The 24,588-nt window shown below is 36.4% G+C and overlaps 1 protein-coding gene across 3 annotated transcripts in view; it reads left to right on the forward strand.

Moving 5' to 3' along the window:
• AMPH (amphiphysin) overlaps positions 1-24,588 on the forward strand; it is a 100,222-nt gene that overhangs the window by 49,321 nt on the left and 26,313 nt on the right. For all 3 annotated transcript variants that reach the window (XM_032442549.1, XM_015855004.2, XM_015855003.2), the window contains exons 3-12: positions 6,681-6,735; positions 9,994-10,088; positions 11,993-12,088; positions 12,661-12,768; positions 13,185-13,270; positions 15,077-15,152; positions 16,077-16,159; positions 18,920-19,058; positions 20,524-20,652; positions 23,058-23,165. In XM_032442549.1, the coding sequence (XP_032298440.1) occupies positions 6,681-6,735; positions 9,994-10,088; positions 11,993-12,088; positions 12,661-12,768; positions 13,185-13,270; positions 15,077-15,152; positions 16,077-16,159; positions 18,920-19,058; positions 20,524-20,652; positions 23,058-23,165 (975 nt within the window). The remainder of the gene's footprint in view (positions 1-6,680; positions 6,736-9,993; positions 10,089-11,992; positions 12,089-12,660; positions 12,769-13,184; positions 13,271-15,076; positions 15,153-16,076; positions 16,160-18,919; positions 19,059-20,523; positions 20,653-23,057; positions 23,166-24,588) is intronic.

Below are 24,588 nucleotides of genomic sequence, written 5' to 3' on the forward strand. Positions count from 1 at the left end.
GCTCCTTGCATAGCCCCTTTCATGGTTGCCATGAGGATTGTGAGTCAGTTCTCTAAATGTCAGCACCCACTGACATTTGTGAGGCCCCTCCCTGACTCCCCAACACCATCCAACAAAGCTGGGAGTCTCCTTTAGGATCAGATGTATTTGTGAATATGTGTGAATATGTGTGAATATATTGTGAATATGTTACCCAAAAGACACCAGGCAGCTATGCTGAGTGAGTGGTTTTGACTTTAGGATTTAATTGAGCTACTGATTCTGTAGACTGCACCAGAGATCTGTATTTGCTCTAATAGGAGGAGAGGCACTCAAGTCATGTGTAGGTAGTCACAGGTGTCTTGATCTGGGGTTGAATGAAGAGCACAATGAAAACATTTCACAAGAAATTCAACCTGTTCTGCAAACCCTTCTTTATTTTGGAAGCTATATGCATCACATATATCTATTAACCATCTTATACACCTCATGTCTACACTTCAATCCCCTTATTTTACTGATCTTGTGCATAGGCTTTAGAAAAAAATAATCTGGGCAATAAATAAAAAGCACAAGTTTTAAAATTATTCTGACTGGAAAAGACTGTCTTCCCTTAGCTCATACACAGGTTTCCTTAGTTGTCTATGGCGTCCCACACCTTAGGGGATTCTTAATATTTGCTATGCTTCAACTTATGGTGGATCAGTACACCTCTCTCCTGGGGAGGCTCCTTTGGTAAACAAAGTTGCTGCCAAATGCTGTCCCTGATAGATACCCCAAAATAAATTGAACACATGAAAGCTCAATCTGGACTAGTGGAAGGGAGCTTTTATTTTTGTAAGCCTAGAAGTATTTGCAAACTGTATTCAGAGAGACTAAATCTGACTGAAATCTTTTCAAGGGCAATTCTAAGGTCCACTTCAGATACTAGGTGACCACAAAGCCAGGTACCATAAAAGCATTGTGAAGATTATTCTGGTGCCTGTTGGGTGGATGTTCTCCACCTTTTAGTATTTCATTCTAAATGTACATTTAATAATTATCTTACAAATGAAAGGGTATTTTTCCCTGAACAAAAAGAGAGATAGCATGCAGTTAAATCTCAACCTTACTAATTTCCAGTCAGACAGGATTCTCAAGGAGGTGAAGCAGAGTGGCTGATCTAATGTTATGTTTTTTCAGTTCTGCATATTGATTGCCCCAAATCTAAAGTCTAAACTGTAGTCACACTGGGCTGCTTCTGATTACCCCTTGGATTTAACCAATTATGCGTCTGCAGCTGTGGTAACTGAGAGAATTGTTTTCTCCCAGGATGTGAGGTTGAATGATCAAGTTATTTATGACTATTTTTGAAGCAGATTGGAATATGGTTTTTTGGGAACTCTTTGAAATAACCAGCCCTGGAGGAAGTTGGCATAGCTGGACTCTGTAATTCAGTGCACCAACAGAGCACAATCCAGTTGACTATAAATGGTTCTGAACAGTTTTCTACTAGACCTGTTAATACATAGCTTATAAATGTCATTTGTAAATACTGTTATTAATATGCATCTGTGGGCAGCAATCTATTCTGAAAGTGCTGTTTTCAGAAAATATGTGTATAGAAAATCTGTAAACAAAATGTCTGTATGAGTACAATACTTCCATGCATATTCTCATAGTCTACACTTGTTGACCTTGCAGGCCTGAAATATCCATTGAAAACATTAGTTTGAGCTCTAATTAGGGAACATGAGTATGATTGTTGGCTTATGTAATAGATATGAAAACAGAATCCTAGCTTGGGGAGGGAGATGTTAAGCTGTGAGAGACTGGAAATAGAAATCAAAAGGTTTGGGTCTTTATTGAGGGAGGACACCAAGAATTTTCTGCTCTGTCTTCATCGGAGTCAAAAGTAGAATGGTAGATCACTGCAGTGGGCAGTGAGTTTTCTTACTTGACTGTTGGGTACCAGTACTATTATGAGGCAGAGGGTGTTGGCATTTATCTGTAAAGTTGATACTTTATTGGTTAGTCCAAGCTCTTTGAGGAGCATGATTGATTTGATGCAGTTTCCTTTGACTCATGTTGTCACTTCATTACTAGAATGATTAAATTCTTACTCTTGAGCCTTCTTGGTGGGTTTCCACAAATTTGGTGCTATCTTGGTAGGTACTGGCATACCAAAAAAACTCCATTTTCAGTGTATTAAAGAAATAGTTCAAATACCAGTTCTTACACAGTGGGTAGAAAGAGAAAAGAAGAAATATATTTACTTGAGGAAAAAAAGAAAAAACAAAACAAACAAAAAAAACACTTAAATTTGGAAGTAAGTTCTAGGAACTATAAAGGGGAGAAAAACAAAATAGGGTACAGAGTATGCAGTTCTATTTCATATTGAATTATGGAAGCATCCAAATAGTCTATTTTATTGTTAAGCTCCACTTAATTAAACAGACCTTTGCATTTATACTTTTCCTAAAAGACTCATCAAGTAGATACTACTTATCTGTTTGCAAATGGAGTGACAACCATGCTGTACATTGCAGCTAATAACTGCACATTACACTAGAGGGTCTCTACCTGGTGATACAGATAATGCTTTCATATGAACAATTTCCCCAGTGTGTTCATGCAGAAATTTCAGTATTAGACTCTGAGCCGTATTAAGAATTACCTGTTCTGTGTTTCTATGGGACAAGTTAGTGCTCCAGCCTCAGCACTGGCAGTGCATTCAACTCTTGCTGAAGTGGAGTGATTTATTTGGTTTTGATATCAAGCACATACTGTTCTGACCTTTCTATTAAAGATGTATTGTGTTTACATCCTGTATGTGACATGATGGAAAAATCATAGTCTTCTGTTCTTCCTGGAAAGCTGTGAATGAATGAGCCTAACAAATAGGTCATCCAATTCCAGCTTATGTGCAGACAAGATGGCCTTTAATTTCTGAGTGGAAAAAATTTTTCTGATGAATAAGCTATTAAGGACACAAACCTTGTTTTTTATGGTGTTAGTATTTAAAAGTTTTTACAGGTCCTTTCACACTTTCAACCTAAAGTGACTATGCTATAAATGTCTTAATTCCAGTACTAAGACATACCTAAATACTGTTCTTTTACAAAATAAGCCCAAAAATAGATATTCTGAGAAATCAACATTGCTGAAAATGCTTAATGCTCCTGTAAAAGTCTGTAAGGGCTATGACTGCAGACAATGGATGCTCCTGAAATGCTGAGCCTCTTTATCTCACTGAATACCTGTGTCTCTACCAGCTACATAGTACTCACTGTGTAGTAAGAGCAGACAGTAGAAAAGAGCATCTGACAAGCAGTGCTGACTCTCTGCAATAATGTTCAACATAAGAAATTGTTGCTTATCACTCTCAGAGGTCTGCTGACTTTTCTAGTGAGAGATCTCTTGAGTGGTCAGCATACTCCACCACTCATCTATCTGTATGGGCTACCTGGATTGCTTGACAGACTTTTGGTAATCTGCATATTGAGATTGACCAGGTGAGCTAGGATCTCTTGATTTCTGTTGCTGGCACCTACTGAGTAACGTCTGCTGTTCTCAACAGCCAGATCATGAGAAATTTGCTATTCTGTACACTATCAAGATAGCCCTCTGGACTTTTCTTGCTCTGACTCATTTTGCTGCATCATGTTAAACAAATAAAACAAATTATGAAATAAGAAGTGAAGCACCAGTGCTGTCTTGGGAAATTTCATTTCTGAGGAATACATCATCTGCAGAATGACATTTGTTTTTCATTCTCCTTCACAAAGCTGCATCTCTATTAGTGAAAGTGATGTCTTTAATGAAGACATTTGAGGCTTTGGTCTCTGATCAGTAATTATTCTGTTAGGTGATAAAAGTAGATGGCCTTTACTAATAGGGAGTTTACTTTTGTAAAATGTGTAGAGCAGAAGCACATTCCACAAGATTCTCAGGGCAAAAGATTTCTTATGCAAATTTGTTTGTTGTTGTTTTATAGAAAGGTGTAGTTTTGTTACCATTGCAATTGAGAGGTTTGCTCTCAAATTCAATGAAAAGCTAGCCCTTGTGTGTGGGTACTTTAATGTCACATATACAACATTTGCTGATGAAGAAAATTTCATATGGCTCTGTGTAGCTTATCTATTTGAACAGCTTTGTGACTTACTAATAAGATAGGCTTAGGGAGACCCATGTTCAAAATTGTTCTTTTGAATAAATTGTCAGAATTTGCAGCAGCAGCTATTTCACAATATTTGCATCATGTTTTACAGCTTCTTGACTTCTTAAACATTCTCCTAAGCAGTGATTGCTGATGACTCATAACACTAACGAAGCCCAGATCTTACAGTGGTTTAGGATATCAGGAGTAGAATGCTACAGCAGTCCAGTTATAAACATAGTGTTTGAATTATCTGTGGCCTTTACATGCCGCTTACAGTAAATTAACTAGCTTACTATAAAATTACTCTTAGTGATACAGTGTCACATGTATGAGTAAATACAGGGCTTGTACTGGAATTAAAGGCAGATAACAGAGTTCAGAATGTTCTAGCTGCCCTTTGCTGGTTCCAAATCATCAGAAATTTTTAATAACTAAAAAATTATTACCATCAGGATACATGTTCAGGTAAACCATGATGAAGAATCTCGTTGCTGAACCTACTTCCCATTCTCTTCACAAGTTAAGAGGCTATACAAGTATTCATGCTAGAGAGTGTACAAATTGGAAAGACAATTTCTTTACCTTTGCATGAATTCAAAGCACAAGGTATCTTCCCAGGACAATGATGTGTACGAAAGGAGAACTTCCCTCTTTCTATTGTGTGCTTATAGATATCCCTCTTCAGATCTTTGAGTGAGAAACTCAGCCATCTTCTTTCCTCTCTGTCAGTGTTGTTCAACTTCTGCCACCTCTTTGCCTCCCTTTCTATCATGGAAAGAAGTAGAAAAAGGATTGCCTTTGGTGTTAGGATGTTACAGTATTACACAGGACAATAAAATGTGCTGCTACTTGTTTGGATGGTACTTTTCACTAATCAATATGAAGATGTATGTGTGTATATTTTCATAAGGGACACAGCATCAAGATACCACTGCTCTTAATTATTAAATCCAAGGATTAATTCCCTGATTACTGCAGCCAGTACCTGTCTGACCCCTTCCTTGATGTGCAACTTCAGTCCTAAAGCAGGGGAAGGTCTTGCCTTTCCTTGGAGAACTGAAAGTAGTCCAAAACCAAAGACAGGTGGGTTTGCTAGGCACTCCTGTGCTTTTACTGTCACTCTACATCTTCTCTAACTTCATCCTGACACATCTTTTCCCGTGTTCGGAATTTAACTGATTAATAAATTTAGATTTAAAAAGTTTTGCTAGAGATAAAATTAATGTGTAAGCTGCCTTCATTTTGTTGAATCCATAAGTGAATTCAGTCTGCTCTCGTAGTATATTTAGGTCTTTTTCCATGTATATAATCTAGTATTTCCAAAGCTATAAAACATGAACATGTGCTCTCTTCTTCTGGTACATTGCAAACTAGAGACATTTGATTTTCAGAAATAAAGGCCTTGAATTCCCTGAAGGGAGCTGGGACAGGCAAGTGAGTTTGGTACATGTAATCTGTGTGTTGCAGTATGTGAGTAGTCTGTGCAAGTAAGTATTTTTTGAGAAAGACCAAGATGATCCCTTTCAATCTGAGTTTCTTATGCTTCTCTGCCTCTGAATGCCCCGACCATTGATGGCACTAATGGCAAGTCCTTTACAGACATCAGAAGTCCTTTGGCTTCAGTAGAGTTATAACAGTTCATACCAGTTGAGACTGCCTCCCGATTTATTCACACACACATCCTTTTGAGGTGTATCACATGAGAAACATGAGAAAACTTCTAAAACCATCGCTCATATTTTGCAGCTGATTCCATATGGTGTAGCTTTATGTGAGAAAATGTGCTGCAGGCTGATGTTCTTATGGATTCTAAGCACTTAAATGAGCACTTTTAAGGATATTGGTAGGAAATAAGCACAGAGAGTTTCCAAAATCTTCAGGCTATTGTAAGTGTCCTGGAGAACAGCTTTGTAGCAATGAAGTTATGTGCTGTAGTTTAGTACAGATTTTACTGTAAATCCTATGAGTTGTGAAGTCCAACTTGTGACACAGTCAGAGATAAAGTAAAGCAGACTGTTTTCTCCTCTGTAGTCTTGAGTTTTTAAAAGACTATTGGTATAAGAAAATGAAAGATCCTTTTGATGCATTTGCTAAAGGAACAGTTGAGACTTCACAGCAAACTGCAGGATACCATAGACAAACTAAACGTAATTACTAACACTATTGTTTTGTAGGAGATGTATGCTTATAAAGTGTTACAGTATTTGGAATACTGTTCAAAAAATAATAAGCCTTTTGTCCTTATTAGAACATGAGCCAGGCTGACTTGAACTGGACTATAGCTGTAAAATATACCTACTGTTCTTTGACTGGTATTCTTCTCCATCCAAGTGACTGATTAAACAAAATCAGAAATTTTAGCATAGAGAGTACATTTTGTGGCCTATTAGTTGCATCTTGTAAAACTATTCATCAGGAAGCTCATGAAATTGCTCTTTTTTTGATAATTCTGGCATACAGTATGTGTGTAAAATGTAACTGAAGCTTGTTTACAATAACATAACTGTAATGTTTTTTTACTTACTAGTTGTCTTTCTTGTCTGCTTGTTTTCCTTTCCAGGCAGAGGGTTCCAGGCTCCAGAGAGAGCTGAGAGCATATTTAGCAGCCATCAAAGGTGAGTTTTTATGTTTTAAGTTGTTTTCATAAAGAAAATTTGATAAAAAGTGAGATAAATATTCTTGTTTAAGATATACAAGGACAAGTACAAGTACAACTGCTTCAGTCATTAATAATCTACTTTTCTGGTTTGGATCTGGCATAGGCTGTTTAATCTGTTGCTAGATTTTCTGCTTCTTCTGATGACAACTCATGTGCATACATAGTCTTGCACGCATGGCTTACCCTCAACTGTCCTCTGTGTGCAAATCTGCTGCCCAAAGCACCAACAAAATCTGTGCATTACTCATCTTTGCAAATGCTATAATACAGAATACTCCATGCAAGGCAAGAGATCCCTTGCAGTTTTACAGGTTTCCTTACATTTCCTGGTGTTACTATTTGGATAATAGGTCTTCTCTTTCTGAAATCATGTTCCATAAGATGTTGTGATCTATTTTTTTGTTTTCAAAATAATTTTTATCAAGACTGAAAATAGGATGTAATCCCTTAATAATAAAGATCCAAGTAGCAGAAGCTCAGTGATTAAATATCAGAGAATAAGTAAAGTGATATTTAAATCCCAGTAGATGCTCATAAATCCAGTATATTCAATTTAGTGTTATATCCAGCAATTATTCTCCATCATCCCACTTCTTTTCAGAGGAGCTGGAGGCAAGGTCCTAAATGAAAGGTAATAAGAGTCTGTGACATTTGTAGATTCATTAATAACTTCTTGATATAAAGAAAATCTGTATACATACATATTTTGGCCTGACTCCAGTCTTGCAGGAAAAATGTTATAAACCAGTTCCCACATTTCTGGAAATCAGTGTATCATGAAGCTTCAGCAGCCATTAACAAGCACAGAAGCTCCTTTTGATAGTAGGTGTAGAATGCAGAGCAAAGCAGTATCTTTGATTTTCTATTGTTTGCTGAAAGGGCTGGAAAAGGAGAATCCTATACCAGACAAGAGGTAATTCACCTCATAGGGATTTGCACAGTGTTTGGGTTTATTTTGGATGGAAGGAGATTGGAAGGGATTTCAACATTCTTCATTTGTTTGGGACCCATTGGATACTGATTTTATATTCTAATTTTTCAGTCATTCAATTCCCCACACACATTATGAGATGTATGCATAGCCAGAAGCAGTGTGATGAGGCAGTTTGACCAGATGGCTTCTCTGTCATGTAGGCTGACAGTTTACATGCTGCTTTGATTTCCATGTTGGTGACAACAGCCCCCCTCCCTGTGTTTCATTTTCTTTCTGACTCTTTTCCTTGCACTTTGTGCATTAATGATCCTTTTGCTGGCTTACAATCTAGTGGGCTATTTCCTATCTAGTGGGCTATTCTTTCTACTGAGTTTTACTTTTAACTTCATATGAATTTTTTCACTGTGCAAGTTTTTCCTTTTTAGCTGTGCTTTTCTGTTCTACATCTTTCTTTTCTTGCAGCCTGTAAGTCCATATTTGAAAATAACTTGGAGTGGCTTTCTCCCTGGGAATGTAAAGTGTTTGCTAACACCTTGTTATCTTTCTGTCCTAAAAAAGACCCTGTCATAAGCAGTTCATAACAGCCTAAAAAATGTTATTCTCCAAAGTGAACAAGCCACTAGTGATCATCCTTGGCACATATGCTGGAACACATTTCTGCTGCAAAGTGGGACAGCAGCCCAGGGCAGCACTCCATGATACACAGACCTGGGGCATCCTTGCAGCTGATGGTGAAAACAACATTTTGGGTGGCAGAGATCATCAGAAAATGGCTACAATTGCTATTCTTTGAAGAATAGACACCATCAAAAATTTTGGGGTGGCTACTCAGAAAAGCATACGAACCTCCACTATGGATATTCAGGCGCTAAAGTGGTATCTCAGTATATAGGACATCTGGGCTTTAAAAGTACAGTGTGATCAGGAGTTCATTTTGAAGGGAAAGAAGTTGATCATATAAATGCACTTGATATCTTTGTGTTCTTACAGATGGAAGAAAAGCAGTTCAGCCTATAGGGTTCACTTTTTAGAGTGTTTCAAGAAATGGCAAAATAGCTAACCTTTCTCAAATGCATTTTATGAAGCTGGAACGTTGTCAGCTCTAGTAAAAACTGCCATTTTGCTGCATGACTTTTGAGTGACTGAATATTGGAAGCTGAAAGTATGAGATCCATCCACAATTTAAGCAAAGGAGCCTTTTTAGAGCCCTTTACACCTTTGTTCTAATATATCTAACATTTTCTGAGGTTTATTAGCACACATTCTTAAAGAGAATTTTTGCTATATTCAGACTCCATCCCTAAATCACATGTGCTTCTTAGTCTCGGTTCAGTCTTGCCTTTACTACTAGTTACTTAAGGACCCAGTGAAACCATATAATGAAGCTGTTGTAAATCTGAATGGTCTATATGTTCTACTTTATTTAACCTGAATCGTAGTTTGATGTCTGCTACCCATCAGTTGTGTTTGTACTGACAAAGCTGTGTGCTACCTCCCATAGTTGTAGTCATCTCATGCCTCAGTCTTTGCCTCTTCCTATCTCCTTGGCAACGTGCATCTAGATTCTCTACTCCATGATACTTTTTTGATCTTTTTAGACCTGGGGGAGACTTCAAAGGTTTTACAGGCTTGTAGTTAAAAAAACTGTAAATCAGCTCTTAACTTTAGTGGTGATTAATACATTAAAGGTATCTCTATGTAAGATATATTCATTGTGAAAGTCAGCTAATATGCAAAAAAAAAATGTATCCTTTAACATTGTATGTTTATACCTGTAGACATGAAAAAGAACGAGAAGGCTTTTACATCCCTTTGAGATACTGCAGTAAGCCCAGTATAGATTTAGTAGGAAAAAAGACACCTGAGTGGTCTTGTCCTTTGGGAATTTCATACTGAAGCTTTCTGACCAAGGGAGCCAAACGTTGTTATGTGCATCTGCTTTACACTGCAGCTGGACTTGGCTGATGCTTTTTGCAGGGAATATACTTGACTGAAAGTTTGCAGATTCTCAGAAGTGAAGGAAATGCAGTGGTTTTTTTGTTTTTTTTTTTCTTTTTTTTTTTTCATGCATAAATATGGGCGAATTCTGATATGAAGGAGATTTCTCATTAGCCTGGGTGAGCTGGTTGAACATAAAGGTTTTGTTTCGGCTCTTGAAAATTACATTCTGAACATGCCAGAGGGAACGGTATAGTGAGTACACATAGATTAAAATGAAGATATTTATCAACTGTTCCTTGTAGTTTGCACCTACATATTCCTTTTTATATTTAATTACAGGGATGCAAGATGCCTCAAAGAAGCTTACAGAGTCTCTCCATGAAGTGTATGAGCCAGATTGGTATGGACGAGAAGATGTGAAAATGATTGGTGAGGTAAGATATGTAGAAAGATGAAAGTAGTAGTATTTTGACTGCAAATTGATTCATCTGAGCTGTCAAGGAGATCTGAAATTTCCCTTAATCATATATTGTGTGATAAATCAAAATTTCTTAGCAGAGAAATTAATGGTCTTGTGAAGCGTACCTCCTCCTTACTAGAAGCCCTATTTTCATTGTCAGTTTTACAAAGTAGCTGGCATAAGCTCCTGCTGAGGTCAGCATCAGCATGACCAGAACTGGACCTCGTAGCATCTGATGGACAAGTTTGTGCTATTCTCTTCAGCCTTATCTAGCTCCCTCCGATGATTAGAGAAATATAGCTTTTCTATAAGACATGGGGGAGTCTAACTTAAGGTACTCTCAATTGCCTAATTAAGAATCCTTAATTATGAGGGATTTCTGTTACCAGAAGTGCTGGTGGTGACAAGGAAGCGCTAAACAGTACCAAAGTAACTTTAAACCATGTGATGCTCAGTATGCAAGGCCTCCTGAATAACATGGTAAACAAGAATCTGGAAGATAAAGCAGTCTTGCTAAATCAGCTGAATGATTGCTTTCTTCTCTGTGGTTGCCTTCTTCTACCTTTTCCTGCTGCTGAAGGCATGACATTTTTTATTTTAAAAGAACTGAACTTCCAAAAAAGTAAAAAGAGATACCATGCCATTTATATCCTCTTAGGTTAAATGTTGCCTTAATAAATGAGGTATTTTATGAGTATGATTAATGGATTGCAATAATCCCTTAGGGACTCTGTTACAGTAGAAAATGAATGAACTGAATGCTGACATCACACAGCATTTGCAATGTGCCCTGTGGTGACTTATGATAAAGTAAACACTAGGGAATAGCTTTCTGGACTTGACTTGAGGATAATAGCTCCCTTTAGCCTCTCTCCCATCAAAGAAAAATTCAGTGATTTTGAAATATGCAAGGAGAGAAGGGGAACAGGATGTTTAACATGTGCTAATGACTTGCTTAACTGAGAATTCACGACCTGGAGCCCTATGTAACTATGTAGTAGGATTTTGCTTTTGGCAAGGAATTGCACCCAACTGTCCCTAGGTTCCTTCTCACATCAGCTACATTAGCATGTTCTAAAAAACTGAAAGCTACAAAGGGAAGCTGCCCAGAAGCTGCAAAGAGGACTGGGAAAAACTACTATAGCTTCTGGAATTGTTTGTTTTGCTTATTGGCAAGTTTCAGATCTGTAATCCCAGTTTTCCTAGGAGTGGAAGGTAGAGTTCAGTCTGTAAACCAGTCATTTCATCAGATACACCTTAATGAGACAAAAGTTGTGGGGTAGAAGGATGGACCTTTCTTAGGGTGAGTCTCCACAAGTTTTATTTTAAAAATCATAGAGTATCCCAAGTTGAAAGGGACCCACAAACATCGAGTCCATCTACAGGACAACCCAAATTTAAAACCCCAAACTAAGCTTACAAAACTCATTGATGAGAAACTCACTTTTTAATTTTTCTTCTATTTTCTTTTAAATTTTTAGTTGTCCTTCCTTCCCCTGTAAGGAAAGTTTATCATCAGTGAGCATAGTCAATGCTAGAGCCACTTCAGATTCTGCACTAGTAATCCTCAGGACTCTGAAATCCTGAGGAAGACCTTGAATACATGATACCCTTATTTTCTTAAAACATTTATTATCTGAAAAAATGGAAGAAAAATACCTAATTTTTGAAATAATTTTTTTTTAATTAATTAAAGCTTGCAGTACCAAGGTGCATATTTTTTATTAATTTATAGCTGAAGCTATTGATTAATTGCCATTAAAAGGAACACTTGAAATCTTCTGAAACATTAATCTGCACCATTATTGTGCATATTTTCCCTACATTTGAAGTGGAATTAAACTGTTAAGTTATTTCTCTTTCAATCTGTCTTTACAGAAATGTGATGAACTCTGGGAGGACTTCCATCAAAAACTTGTGGATGGATCGTTGTTGACTTTGGATACATATCTAGGACAATTTCCTGATATCAAAGTACAGTAATGCTTACCTATAGAGGAGAAATTGTAAACACCACCAGTCATCTCCTTTGCCATTTACATCAGGAATAAAAAACAGAAGGACATTTGCTTAGCTGCAAGAGAATTACAGCAGCTAAATTAAAATTCCTATTATATGTTAAAAGTTCCTACAGTATTATATCCAACTTCTATATCAGAGCAACTGTATTGAGAACTACATTTTATGCATTTTTCCTACTATAAAAACACTATGTTAACTATTCATTAAATTTGCACATTGTATATAAGGTAAAAGGACAGTGTTCCCCTGAGTATAACAGGTCCACTTATTCTGGAGAATAAGTCTTGCATAACATTGATACCTCAGCACACCCACAGAACAGCCTTCCAAACCATCTGTATATGTATTTCTTATATAAAATAAGATTGTTAGTTTCTCTCTTTTTGCATGCCAGTGTTCTTTAGTGATATTATAGTAAGATGGTATTGAATGGCAGATGAAGGAGAATACAAACTACATAGGTAAAATGATATAAAAAAAAAAAGAAGTGAGTTGTACTGACTTTCATTTTTGCTTCTGTATAGACACGTATTGCAAAACGAAGCAGAAAGCTAGTGGACTACGACAGTGCAAGGCATCATCTAGAAGCCCTGCAGAGCTCCAAGAGAAAAGATGAAGGCAGGATTACCAAGGTAGTGCACTGGAAAGGATGCTGGCTTACAACTGTGAGAACTCCACTTCTGTGCAGAGTCTTATCACAAAGTTTCTCTTCTTTTTCTTCTTTCAGAATTAGAACTAGTAGAAATTATCCTTAAGGATAGAAGCATTTTAAGTATTTTGGTGGATGGGGAGGGAACACAGCCAATTTTATGAGCAAGTGCTGTTTGAATGCTAACTTTATCTTTTGAAGTGATCTGGGAGACAGCAAGCCCCGTGTTGGCCTTTGTTGTTTATGACTAAGTCACTTTGTCAATAAAAGTCATATTGAGTCACCAAAATAAATAAATAAATAAATAGAAATCCCACCATGTGACAGAAACAGTTCTTCCAGGTTTTACTCTGTATTATAGTGATAGAAGAAGTCACCCTTTTTTTTAATTTGTTTTAGGCAGAAGAAGAGTTTCAAAAAGCACAGAAAGTGTTTGAAGAGTTTAACACTGATTTGCAAGAAGAATTGCCATCTCTGTGGTCACGGTAAGCCTAGGCAGATATTACCTTAAGGGCCTAAAGGAAGACCAAGAAAAGGGAATGAGGGGATTTTAACAAGCTGGTACAAAGTCCTTGAAATCCTATCTGTCATCTTTTGAAATAGTTACAGGGAAAATGCCTTATAATGATAGAAAATTATTGTATTTATTGTAAATGTATTTATGCTTATTTCTTTCAGTATATCATCTCAGTACTTAAGATTCTTTGTCATATTTTGTTATATGGTGCAAAAATATCTCATTTTTCTGGATAAAGAACTGTGGTAGAGCACAGAATAGCCAGTCATGACTAAAACCCACTGCTGCCATCACCTTTCTCAGAAACTCTGATGCATAGATACCTGTTCCTTTCAAGAAACAAAGAAACAAACAAACAACAAAAAAAAGAGCCACTTGTTGATAAAGAATCTAATATATCCACTGTCAAGAACAACCATATAGAGCAGTCACACACTGATCCAGAAGATTTGCAGTGGTTCTGTCTTTATGTCATTTTTCTGTAAGATGTGTCAAAGCAAAGACATTTACAAAGGTATAAAGATTTAATGGCAACTGTTGTTTTCAGTCTTCTATAAAGTACTACCAAAGCAGGATAAGAAAGGAAAAATAATATTTATTTATAATTACTTCAGAACATTCATTTCGTAGTTTTATGCTGAACATGTTCTTTATGTAAAGGCATTTGATGGAATTGATCATTTTTTTGGGATGTTTAACCAGGCACTGTATTTATACAGAATATGCACTCAAAATGAGCAGGAGAACAAATGCAATATGGAAATAAGCATCTCATTAGTGTACTGTGTTCTTTAACAAATGACAGTCTGGAGTGAAAGTGTGTTGTGAATTACCAAAGTATACTTTGTCTTCTCTGCCATCTAAATTAATTCCTGTTAAATTTGTGATCTCTAGAGAGTTCTCCTGCTGTATTTCTATCAAGTTCAGGTTTAAAATCTTCTTTGCACTTTGAGATACTTGTTTTACGGGCTTGCAAAAGATAGAACTGCATATTATTAATTTAGAGTAAAGGCCCTCTTATTTCAATATATGTTCCCCACTAACTTGTCTCAGAGAAAGATAAAATTTAATTTTAGCAATATGCATAGTTTAGAAACTGTGCTTTAGGTAGCAAATGCTTTCATGGTCCTATTTTTAGATATCACAGTTATTCAGGAAGAAAAAGATTTATTGTGTTGACATACTGCAAGCTTATTCTTATGCCAAAGACAATTTTGGCTAGTAAAAGCTTGGAGAAATTGCACTTGAAAGTTTTAAATAGGAGAAAGAATAATTCATAACCTAAGACAATATCCCTTACTTTTAAAATGTAAGAAGGACATATAAACACTCACCCTGAGAGAGCAGATTTTTGAATGCATGTGGGAAAATGTCTGTATTAGAAATTAATTTCCTTCATATGCATGTGTTTCAGGATTCATTTCATTAGGATGGATTAAGCATGAGACATTTACCTCTGGGCAGTACTGAGCAGGATACCTTATAGCTGTCCCAGAACACACCTAGTGTCACCTGGATGCTCTTCAGCAAGCTGAAGCCCCCTGTTGTGGGCTACTTGCAACTTGGTTGCTCTATGCAGTGTGAAACACAAACAGAAATAGTAAGGAAAAAATAAGTTTGAAGTTTTGGCATTCAACCCAGTGTCATGCTTTGCTGAGAATAGTAATCAAGGTTTCTGCTTGTGATCTGGAAAAAAATAAAATCATTTTCTTTTGTGTCTCTGCTATCTCCATCCTTTATTCTCTTTCTCCTTTCCCTGTGCCATCCTCCATAGGCGAGTTGGCTTTTATGTGAACACCTTCAAAAATGTATCCAGCCTTGAAGCCAAGTTTCACAAGGAAATAGCTTTAGTAAGTAAAATGAATATCTCATGTATAATGGAGTATGTGCTATGCGTAACAGCAAACAAATGTAACACAGTAATAAAAAGCTAGCAGCAGCACAGATCAAAAGTTGCCCTAGATCCAGATGTGTTCTATAATCTTCATTTTGTTTACTACTTGCCTTTTTTGTACTCTCTTTAAGAAAAAAGTAACCCATGCAATTTTAGAAAACAGTCCATAATGCAATAGCAACAATATTGCTGTTGCAACATTAAACTGCACTTTTATTTTAATACATTCTCCATTCTTCCTAGCATACTTTGCCTACAGCATTTTTCCATGTCCAATTCCTAAGCATCTCATTGCTTTAATCAGTACATAAGAAATGTGTCAATTATACCCTTCAGGACCATTATATACATTGTCAGAAATACAACATTAGACCTGTCACTATCAGGCAAATACAGCAATTTCAATAAGGATCTTCTGAATGCATTAAATACCTTACTAATTGGTAGTGTATTATCTATAGTAGCCTATTGCGTACAGGAAGCCAGGTGGCATGGAAAACTTGCTTGACCAAAGTCCCACTTGAGTTAAGGACAGACTTTTGAGGGGAGAACATGAATCACCTGTGCTACACATTTCTTCAAACTTTAGGTAACTCTCTCTATCAGAAAGCTGACAGTACTAAGTCACATTTATAAATGTGTTCCCTGAAAGTCTGCATTTATTTTTTTGAAAAACTGTTGTCTTTGAGAACATTCCTAATGCATTTCAATAGGTTTCCACTTAGACATTTGTTATGTATAGCACTGCTTATTTTTTGGAAGGAACTGTTAACAGTTTTAAAGAAATCAGAGCAGTAGCCAGACCAGATTTATCACCCATGTTTTTAATCACAGATATAATGCTTTATTTAAACTCGGACAAGTGTTTTTATTTTCTCAGCTATGTCACAAACTCTATGAAGTGATGACGAAGCTGGGAGATCAGCATGCAGACAAGGCCTTCACCATTCAAGGGGCACCAAGGTGACTTTATTTCTTATTTTAGTGAATTGCACTGCAGTATGATTTGTGGATTTCAGCACCTACATAATATATAGTGTTTGCTGTACAACTCAATTATTGGGTTTCTTCATGCAAGAAGGTAGATGAAAGTACCCTTGGTTGAAGCTGTTTCCAACATAAGAAAAGCTGTGAAACTTTCTTCATTACCTACTTATTTTCCATTCTAAAAAAAAAGGGCCATATTTTCAGCTATTGCAATTTACCTGGTTTCACTGTAGCCTAGAATACCAGTTTGTACCATCTTAGTGTGTACTCTGTTTATTCTTAAGTTTTTAGTCTTCAGCAATATTGTTAACTCTCAGACTATTTTGAAAGCCTTTTAATATTAGATGTGTTTTTAGTGCCTAAAGACATGTGATTAGGTGAGAATCTTGACCTTTCTATGTCATGTTTTATCTCTTCTGCTTGTGGGGAAAAGTCAGGAAACATGATCCAAGTATATAGTAAAAGCTGAGAAGCCAAAGTAAAAAGAATGTCACTAAATGCCATATTTTTAATGACTTCCAAGATCAATCTTGCCTTAAAATAAAAGTAAAACCAAGAAAGCTTAATATCAGTGCTTTCTGAGGGTCATTGGAAGCCAGTGCACTATTTTTGATTTTTTAACTTGGGAAGAACAAAGCCTTTCTGTCAGAATTTGATCTCAGTGCTGTAATAATGATAGGCAGAAAAGACTAATTATAAAAGTATTGCTTGTCAAAATATAGTGATAATTAGAGTGAATGCATAAATCCCAAATTTCAAGCCAATCCTAGCTCATCCAGAAGCAGTCAGAACAATGTTACAGCTACCGTTAATTTGCCCTCAATCCAGGCTCACATTAGCAATGATAAAGACTGTCCAGGAGCACAACATCTGCCTCAAACATATGGCTGACATTTGTATATTTCTTTTGATCTCATTTAAAAGGACAAAAAATACTCAAGCTTTCAACTTATTGCAAAATTTAGAGCTATGATGTTAAGAATGTGTCCAAAATTTTTGTATTAGATTAGGTTAGTGTTAATTTGTGATCATACACACTTACTCCCTGAGCTGACAACTCACCATTTCCAGGCCCTGTAGGATGGCTACATTTCCCATAGAGCATTCATAAAATATTGTTATGGGATAAAAAATAGTATAATATTGGAAAACTTAAAGTCATTTTTGTAATAAACAAGTATTTGGCCATGTATATCTCTTAGACTGTGCCCAGCATGCACACATTCTTGTAACCACTGAATTTTTCTTCCCTTCAACGAGAGAGAAAAATAATAGGATTCTAGCTGCAAGTGGCTAGGCATGGATTAATGCTTTGTGATATTCTTATTTAAAAATGCTTTTTATAAATATTTTTTAATTATTATGTTATTATTTCATTTGATCTCCACTGTGTCCGAAATGAGAATGTTATAGTTATAGGTCATCAGCTTTGAATGGTGGGTTTTTCTGTTTGTGTTTTTTGCTTTAGGCTTCTCTAAGATAAACTGTTCATATACAGTACAGTATTTTTTGTGTATTGTTCACAGAGGCTTATGTGAAATTCTTGACAAATTTTGAGTTTTGTTATTGTGATAGTTCTCTACAACATTACTCAGGAATTAGTCTTTTTGAGGTTAAACAGTTTCCCTTTTTAAATACATGAGAAATTAACATTATACATTATCTTTCCTTTAGAGTACCATATAAAAATAGAGTACCATCTTAAGAATAAATATTATTACTAATAAATTTTCTATCTTGAAGACAAATATTGTACCTAGGAAAGAAATTTCTTAATAACTGCTTATTTTTTCTTCTTTAATATTTCCACAGAAAGAGGTGGTGAGTTTGAACTTTGCCCTTTCCAAGGAATTATTTTTTCTTGCACTTGTGTTAGGAACATGTTTATGGTGTGGTTCCCTTCATCATGTAGTGCTTCTGTTCTTGCTAAATATGTGTAGGACTCACTCTTCTCTTACCAAGTAATGTGGCTGTTGAATGCTGTAGATTATAGTCTCCCTGAGTTGTAAGCTTTCAGCATTTCTAAGTAGCTGAGTATGTCCCAGTGTTTGCACCAGGTCCTTTCACAGAAAGAACAAATCCTTTTACGGGACAGGACTTCATCAGATCTTTTCTTAGTATCAGCAGAGCTCTGCTGAAGTCTCTTGACTACTGCTTGTTTATAGTTGTGGTGAATCGTCCATCTAAATAGGTACAGGTATATAATAATCTTGGTTGTGATTTGGTTTATTGAAACCTTCCTAAAGTTCCTAAGCTTTTGATGTTATTTGCATTATTCATTGGCATATCATCTTCTGGGATTTTTTATCTTAAAAGCCTTTTATTTTGAAAACTGTGTGAAATGAAGGCAGTAATGCCAGCTCCAATTTTATGATAGTTATAAACTTATACATAAAACATCATTTCAAATTTAGAAAATAGGTGAAAAAAAAAAAAAAGAAAAGAAAAAAAGAAAGAAAAAGAAGCAGAAATTGAGTTATAATGATCAGGTAAACAGCTGCAGAAGATGTTCCAAAAATAAAGGTCACTAAACAATTAACACATCATTTGAAACTATAGATCGCTGAATTTTGATTCTATATAATCACAGTTTTAATTTTTATGATTTTAGAATGATTTGGTTCATCTCTACTGAATATCATCTTTTGTGCTCACTGGCATTCAACTATTCAAATTGTCAAGGTAGTAAATTACCATTATATGTATGTCCTGACCATTACTTTGATTCTTGTCCAGTGATTCAGGTCCACTCCGCATTGCAAAAACACCATCACCACCAGAGGAGGTCTCTCCTCTTCCTAGTCCTACTGCTAGTCCCAATCATATGCTGGCACCAGCATCTCCAGCACCCGCCCGGCCTAAGTCACCCACACAGGTAAGTGGAAGCTCAACAAAAGAAACTGACCTGTTGCAAAGTAAATGACAGCTGTGATCATGTATACAGTGATGTTTTCAATCTAGGCATGGGACTGAGAAACAGTGGGGAGACCACTGGCTTCATTGTGCTCTATATGGGTCATCGGGTGGCTGTTCAGCTCTGTGTCATGGATAGAAAATGTTTTTTTCTTAATAAATAAGAATTAGGAAAAATTTAACTAGCTGGTGAACTGGAGGCATTTGTTGTGCCTAAGCAAAACACACTTCAAAAACTTCCACAGTCTCTAAAGACCCAGAAATGATAACTTGAAAAATCCATTTCAAGAACTCCCATGAATTTCAACACCTTTCAACACATACCCCATCAGCCTTGGTCAAATTCATACTTACTGTGGGAAAAAAACAAGCAAAAACCTAGCCAGGGAGTATTGCTGGTCTGCCAACATGGATTTCCCTCTGAAACAGGAAATAACAGAGCTAGTTTGAATACTGCTGTGATATAATTACTGATATTAAAGGTTTATTATTTGTTACCAACACTAGATTGAGAAGTTTGACAATGCAAGAGTCATTTCTGTTCTTCCTGGTATCAGTGAAATTGTTAGTTTCATGAAGGGCATCCTCTGTACCGTGAAAATTTTATCTGATACTTTCTGAAAGCATCAAAGACAAGACTTATGTTGATGTTGCTGATGTTTTCAAAATGGGACATAGCTTCTGTGTTGATTTTTATGCATTTAGAAAATGTGAGCACACCTGTTTTCTTTGGTCTTCCAAACTGTGATGTCCTGGTGGCTGAACATTTATTGGATAAAATTCAGTTTAGTCTTACTGATGTTGCATCATCTGAGGGATTTTCTTTCTTTCTTTTTTTTTTTTTCTTTTTTTTTTTTTACATGATTTAAAAAAATATCCAGTGATCAGTGTTAATCCAAGCTACACATTTGTCATAGTTACATGAATCTCTGGAGAGCAGAGGGAATTAGTGATCTAAGCACCTTAAGGTGCAGTGGTTCATAGCTGTGGTGTGTTCTTAGCATTAAGTAGGCTTTAAAAGATAGCAAGAGGAAGGGAGAAAATCACAGAGATATAATGAAATGATTTTAAGAAGCTGAAAAGACCTGATTCTGTGTGGTGTTGCTCATCCAACAGTGTGCTGTGTAGGAAATAAAGTGCACAGCACTGTATTCCCATCAGAGCAGAATGAATTCATCCAAGAAATGCTTTTGTTTGAATTCTTAAAACTTGAGTTTGAAGGATAGAGTTGTTTTGCTTTTCCTGCAGTGTTTCCTTCAAGACACTTGATGATGATCAGCCAAAAAGTTCCTTTGATTCCATTTCTTTTCCCCTACATTTAAGGGGAAGTAGCAGAGACAAAAACCTAACTCAAGCTGTTTAGACTTATCTTAAATCTCTCTCATCTATCTCTGAACTAGTCTGTGACATTTTTGTTGTCTGTCTAGCTGAGGAAAGGTCCTCCTGTTCCACCACTGCCTAAGCTCACACCCACAAAGGAGTTGCAACAGGAGAACATCATTAACCTCTTTGATGACAACTTTGTCCCAGAAATCAATGTGACAACTCCATCACAGGTAAGCTTAAGAGGATGGTGTATGGGTACAGCCTTGCAATCACCTGAAGTTCTCCAACACTAAGGATGTATGGCTGACCTCAACAGAGAGTGAGGCAAAGAGTTCTGGTAGAAGGCAGGGACACAGTGACCCTTTTCTACTGTCTTCAAAGGTTCACAAACAGTATTTTATCTTTGAACACGTCTTAAATAGTCATTATGAAGGCACAGAATTGCTAGTGTATGGGTGGGGGGAAAAAAAACCAACAGATTTTTCAAATGAGAAATGAGATTTCCTGGTGAGATACTTGACAAAAAATGTTATGAATTGCAACTCCAGTTGAGAGTTAACTAAAATCAGGTTTAATCACAATCACCAGTTAAGATTTTTTTTTATTTTTTTTTTTAAATCCCAAACATCTTGTCCTTGGTTGTTTCTGTTTCTTCCTCAGAAAATATAAAATACAAACCTATTTGGGGTGTGCTTTGCTCTTTTAATCAACTCTTTGCAGGTGTAAAAAGCTACACCAACTACATATCATTTGTTTGGTTTTGATTAATAGGAACACAACTAAGAAGTGATCAGAATTACTTTTATTTTATTATTTTTAAACTAGGAAGTTTAAAATAATTGCATAGAACAAACAGAACCCAGAATTGTGGAAAATAAGTCTGTATAATTTGCATTTAGTTATTCAGCCTTCATGCAGTTATGGTAACTGTTGGTTGTTTAATAATGGACCACTTATATTATTGTAATTATGGTTCAAAATCCTAGCCTATGTCTGACAGAATGTGAAGAAACATGCAGATCTAGATCTTATGATGAATGCTTACAAAGTTTTATTTTCACAAGAATTTTTGTTTTTGTACTAGTTATTTTGACAACACACAAAAATGCAGGTGTAGCAATGAAAAAAATATTTCAGAGAATCTGAGCATGTGATTTGGAGAGGACATATGGCACTATTATCTATTCCATAGGTATATATTTGGAAGAACAAAGAGTTATTTATAAATAAGCTCCCACACAATTAACGAATTATGGCAGCTCCCATACTGGGAAGTACATACACAGACACTGCTTGGCCCTTGTGGAAGGGGGCTGCAGTCTGATTTCATTGTTGTCTTGAGTCATAATGTTGGCAGCATAAGCGTCAGCATCACTAGGGCCATGAAAATAATGGGGGGGATCATCAACCAGCCATCAACCACCTCTCCTGGATCCCTTTCCATGGAGCTGCTCTCCTGCCTTAATTCCAAATCTCCCACCCTACAGCCATTTTTGGCTCAGAATGGAGTATTTGGAGTCCAATTATTTCTTGGCATTGCTTTACTTACGACTGATCTGTTCTTGCAGCCTTGCCCTGGTTCACACGTCAGCCATAGTCAGGGGCTATGGTTTGGACTGTTTGCCCTTTTGGTCTGACTCTGTTTTACCTTTCCCATGTGAGACTACATATGAATGTATGTGTACAAATTATATCCAGTGGTACTATTTACAATTTGAACAGTTTGAAAATAGATCTCTAATTCATGATATATAATGACCTGCGTATTCTATACATTGAGAGCAAGCTTCTCTCGCTGTTTAATAAACACTGAATAACCAGCAGCAGACAGAACTAGCCTTGTTACTAAGATGTGTGCCCAGGATATTTATCAGCTATAATTTCACACTGATTAAAAATAATATTTTGCATTGATGCGTGGTAATTTTTTGCTCATGTTAATTTGCAGAGGGAAAAATCTGTGGTCCATTGAACCAATATAGACATTTACAGTGACCTCAGAGGCCTTGGTTAATTCATTAATTGTAAACAAAAAAAAGGTTCTGTTGTGTAATCCAGTTTTGTAAGAGCGGATCAAGGTACCAAGATCTATTTAGTTACATGAGATTATTCCTACAGTTTAGTGCCAAGTGCACCAATAAATTTGAATTCTGATTTATGTTCAGAACTGAAATTTAATTCAAATGCATTTATGTCCTCCTATATTGACTTATGAGTAATATTTGTATTTGGGAAGAGATTCACACATTAAATTGTAAGGACACCAGATAGAATTTATACAGTTTTTTTAATTTTGGTGTCTGACTCAGAGCACTTAAAGTGGCCTCTGCAGTCAAACAGTGAATACTTGGCACTTTTTTCAAGATGGCTACAATTTATTTAGCCTGAAAAGGCAAATGCGCACTACGCAGAAAACAAAGGCATCGTAAAAATGAAGCTCATAAAAATAAGATTAAAAGTTCAGGAAAGTCTTCAGGGCTTACTCTCATCCTTGCTTGCACTGCAGCTTGAAAATCTGCTGGGGGTTTTTGTTTGTTTGCTTTTTGTTTTTCTTGGGCCTTTTAATATTGTGTTTCCTGGGACCACTTTTGAGAGGGTTTGTTTTTTTTCAAGGGTTATTTTTCTCTTCTAACAGAATGAAATTCCTGAAACTAAGAAAGAGGAATCTTTGCTAGATCTGGACTTCGACCCTTTCAAGCCAGAAGCTGTATCAACAGGAGTAACTCATTCACCCATGTCTCAGGTATCCCTTTACTTTTGAGACGGACACAGCATAAAAATGCAAATCCCCGTGTTTATTAGCAAAGGTTTGCATGATGTACTAAAGAGCAGTGTGTTTGTTGTGTCTGAAACATTTGACCTTCCTGAGGAGCTCCTGTCACCCATATATCTTTCTTCTTCACTAACCCTGTGCTTGATAATGTACTGAAAAAAGAGGAAATATTCAGGTGATAAAATCAGATGTCTGCCAGTGAGAATTGTTGCTGGTACATCAGCTTTGTCTTTGGCATGCCGTTACTTTAGAACAACTATTATTGGTAATATTATAATCATCTGATGCCTCTTTTCCTGAGATTTTGCCTGACCCAGCTTTGACATATCATGCCTGGAAAGAGATGTCAGGGGACCTAGGTCATATGGGGTCAACATGTAATTGCTTGCTGTGATGGAGTTTCTTTACCAAGCAAGAGAGATGATCTGAGTGGTTTTGCTTCCATAAGTCTACTTCAGACCTAATCTCCTGAAAAGTGAAAGAATGAAATAGCATGTCCCCTTGCAGGTTGCTGTGTTAAAGAGTTCTGTGTTCTACAATAATATTTGCCACAGTAGTTTCTCCCAGCAATATGTTAAAAAAGGAAAAGAAAAAAAAGCATATATGAAAGTTACTTTGACCTGCCATAAAGCACCTGGCATCTGCTATTTTAAGATCTAGAACTCACCCCCACTATCCTTAGGGCTGATAACTATGGTAGTTTCCCTGGCCAGCATAGCTGTAGCTCTGCATTGTACACAGACAAGGAAGTAATATTAACACACTGTTAGCAAAACCTATTATCCCTGTGTCTATCACTAACCTTGCTTGTACTGCAATACATGAGAAGACTAATAAGCTGTTCAGTAATGCAGCACTAGGAAAGGAGTGATCAGACAAGGAGCTTTAAGGCTGAGGAAGTCCTTGATCTCAGTTAATTAATTTCTTATTTGGTATACAGTTCTAGTTATATAATGAGATCTGTACTGATCTCTAATGAGTTAGAGATCTCTGTCAGCACTCCAAGTATCAACAGAAGTTTCTTGTTGTTTTTTGCTATGAGTATTTAATTATAAGAGAGGCTTTGTGCATCATGTTATTTTTCTTGCTTTCTGGAAACAAGAAAAGAAAAGAAATGATCTCTTGGCACTCAGCAGTGACAGAAAATTCTTGCTTTGCCTTTGCTAACTCTGCCCTTTCAGCTTCTCTGGAAAAAGCCTGATGAGAGCAGCAGAATCATTAAACCTCCCAGAAAATCAGCTGTTGTGGCAGAGTCTGTTTGTCTTGACATCCTACTATACAGATTGCTGAGTTTATTGTTCTAATGAAAAAAGAAAAATGTTTTAAGTTCATCTGTTCCATGCAATACTGAATATAATTAAATGTAGAAAAGTAAATTATAAGGTTTCATCTG

The sequence above is a fragment of the Coturnix japonica genome, chromosome 2 (assembly GCF_001577835.2).
Source record: "Coturnix japonica isolate 7356 chromosome 2, Coturnix japonica 2.1, whole genome shotgun sequence".
Classification (NCBI taxonomy): domain Eukaryota; kingdom Metazoa; phylum Chordata; class Aves; order Galliformes; family Phasianidae; genus Coturnix; species Coturnix japonica.